The sequence below is a fragment of the Histoplasma capsulatum genome, genomic scaffold, assembly GCF_000149585.1.
Source record: "Histoplasma capsulatum NAm1 scaffold_75 genomic scaffold, whole genome shotgun sequence".
NCBI lineage: Eukaryota > Fungi > Ascomycota > Eurotiomycetes > Onygenales > Ajellomycetaceae > Histoplasma > Histoplasma mississippiense.
The window spans coordinates 1-2,987 of record NW_001813900.1 but is presented as its reverse complement, the minus strand read 5'-3'; the positions used below and the strand labels follow the sequence as shown (position 1 = coordinate 2,987).

The window sequence follows — 2,987 nt, the reverse complement described above, 5'->3', positions numbered from 1 at the left end:
ACGAGTCAGTGAGAATGGCTGGACCACTGACCAGCTGGGCTTGTACTGGCTGTTAGAGGTGTTCAACAAGGAGACTCTACCCCGTACGAAGGGCAGATACCGACTGCTGATTCTAGACTGGCACCGAAGCCATGCCTCAGCTGAATTTGATCAATTCTGCTCTGAGAATCAGATCATTGCTCTCTACATGCCACCACATTCCTCTCATCTTCTTCAGCCACTGGATGTTGGGTGCTTCTCCCCCTTGAAGACTGCATATGGACGACAGGTGGAGAATCAGATGCGGCTTGGGATCAATCATATTGACAAGGAGGAGTTTCTGGCCCTATATCCTGCAGCTCAGATGCAGGCTCTGACTGAGAACAACATCAAGAGCAGTTTCAGGGCAGCTGGGCTGGTTCCATACAATCCTGAGCAGGTTCTCTCGCGCCTTAATACCACAATGCATACCCCCACCCCAACTGGGACCTCTCATAGCTCTCAGGCCTCCTGGGCCACTGCTACACCACATAATAAACACCAGCTAGAGCAGCAGACTAAGAAAGTTAAAGGATATATTAAGCACCGTACGCAGAGCCCACCCAGCCCAACTGATCGTGCCCTAAATCAGCTGGTCAAGGGATGTCAAATGGCAATGCATAGTGCTGCTATTCTAGCAGCTGAAAATAGGGAGTTAAGGGCTACAAATGCTAAACAAAAGAGAAGGCGAGAAAGAGGCCGTACATATGTAGCCCAAGAGGGAGCTTTGGGGGTGGAAGAAGGCTTGGATCGCGTACGAAGCATCAATGAATGGGAAAGAGGGGTGGTTGAGGCTGCTGAGTCCCAACCACGAAGACGTGCAGCACCACAGTGTAGTGTATGTGGGATTATTGGGCATACTGCCCGTACATGCTCTAAGCGTACAGGAAATAATTGATAATATCAGTTTGTTAATTTTGGGTTGTATTCAGGACTTGAAGAGCATTCTTGTTGTATGGCAGGTGGGAAGTGGCTCGCTTGCTTATGTGGCTCGCTCGCTTATCGATTAACGTAATCAACCACTCAACGCCCGTCTACACTCAACGCCCGCTATTTTGCCACCACTACAATGAAATCTTTTCATTAATATCTCAACAACGCAATTAGATTTTAATATTATATATTATATGATGAAAATATATATAGAAAATTACATATAAAAATATATAGCTAATTCAAAAGATGTTTGTTGGGCTTAATAACTCGCCCGGAACGCGAAATCTTGGGTGGAGGCAGATTCAATGAGCAGGCAGCGGTCAAATCCGTAGGGGTTGCAATATCATCCGGACCCCCCGGCGGCGGACCCGCGGGCAACCTGGCAGAGCTCTGAAAACGCGATTTAGCCACTCTTTGCGAAATCGAGGGTCTGATTTCCCGATTAGGAAGGTGATTTTTGGACCCCCGAACCTGGCCCCCCCCCCAACCGCGATTGCTGCCGCGCAGCAGCTCGTTCTTCCTTTTCCTTTTGCTCTTGGGCCTTCTTTGCATCCCTAAGCTCCCTGTCAATCTGCCGTTGAGCGGCTCTTGCGGCCTTATCCATCTCCTTTTGCTCCTTAGCTGCCTGGCGAGCTGCCTCCCGCTCCATTCGCTGTAACATGATATCTGTCTCCTTCTGCTCCTTAAGAATAGCGTGTTGCAACTTGGCATCCTCCTTACGAGCCTGTTCATCCTTTTTGGCGGCCTCTGCGGCAGTCATCTGCTCGCGGATGCTCTGCACCTTTGCCGGTGAAAAGAACTGTGCCAATGACGGATTTGAAGAATCTAGCAACCCCATTGCCCTGCCACGCTTGCGACGTCTTCTTTCCTGATTAAGAGCTTGCTGTAGCTGCCTGTTCTCTATTAAAAGAACCTCTTTATCAAGAGCAAGATTCTCTCCTGCACGGATCACCTGGTTGAGATCGCTAGATATTCGACGCTGCCGCTGCTTGACTTGCTTGACTAATTTCCGCATGCCAATAATAGATGTAGGGGTTCTGGGTCGATATTGCGCGTCTGGAGGGGTGCAAGGGCGTATTGCAAGCTTTTTAAGAACCTGTTCTGGATCAAATGGATGTAGGCCAACCGCAGCGAACGCGGATATAATATTTGAGGATGTAACTGATTCCTTCCAAGCAGCATCAAATAGCTGCCAAAAAGACCTCTTTGTAGTGCGTACAAATCCCATACCGGTTCTCATTCGCTCATTCAAATGCTTAGAATATGATTTGCTCAATGGTCCAAATATCCCAACATCTAGCGGTTGTAATCGGTGTGTAGAGTGGGGAGGAAAGACAGCAAGTAAAATCTTATGCTGAGCCGCGTAATTGATGAATGCCATATTAACATGGGATGAGTGGCCATCTAATATAAGAAGCCTGTATCCACGCCCTGCTTTCTTTTTTGTATGAGGTTCAAAGATCTTCTTTAACCACATTAACCCATATTCATCATTGCTCCATCCATTCTCTGAAGCAGCAAAGTAGACCTGATCCTTTTTGCTATCAAAATCTTCCAGCCAAGTATCTTGCATATCCCTTGATTCCCCTTGATATATGAGAGCAGGTGGGAGTGAGGTTCCATCGGCGCAAATTGAGGCAAGTAGTGTAATGAATTCGCGGCTGCCATCCTGGCTGGCACCTATTGTACGGCCGGATTTGAGCGCATTAATTGATACAATACGCTTGAGGGTGTGGATGAAGCCCAATAGGAATCCTTTTTCATCGAAGTTGTAGATATTCCCAGGTTCAATATTGTATTTAGTGATCTTTTCCTGTAGCTGCAAATCAATAATAAATTAGCAAGATAAAAGTAAGAAAAGCAGTAGAGAAAAGCAATATATACAAGATCAAAATAATGCTTAAAGTATGTAGAATTGTCCGCAATCTTGCGTTTTTGGTCGATATTTCGCAGGTAAACTGACTTGATAACATCCTTGTGGCGTTGACAGAACCTTGCCACCCAGTTGGCTGAATCCACCACAATGTACCCGG

The 2,987-nt window shown here is 46.8% G+C and overlaps 2 protein-coding genes across 2 annotated transcripts; one reads left to right on the top strand and one right to left on the bottom strand.

The window, feature by feature from the left end:
• Positions 1–58: 58 nt before the first annotated feature.
• On the top strand, positions 59–1,028 carry HCAG_09219 (conserved hypothetical protein; the record flags this gene model as incomplete). The annotated part of the gene is made up of 2 exons (XM_001535799.1): positions 59–856; positions 951–1,028. Coding segments are annotated over 2 exons (876 nt in total), but the record flags the coding sequence as incomplete, so codon positions are not given.
• A 368-nt stretch (positions 1,029–1,396) lies between these two features.
• HCAG_09218 (predicted protein) lies at positions 1,397–2,773 on the bottom strand (the record flags this gene model as incomplete). Its single annotated transcript, XM_001535798.1, has 1 exon — positions 1,397–2,773. A coding segment is annotated over one exon (1,377 nt), but the record flags the coding sequence as incomplete, so codon positions are not given.
• Between the last annotated feature and the right edge of the window lie 214 nt (positions 2,774–2,987).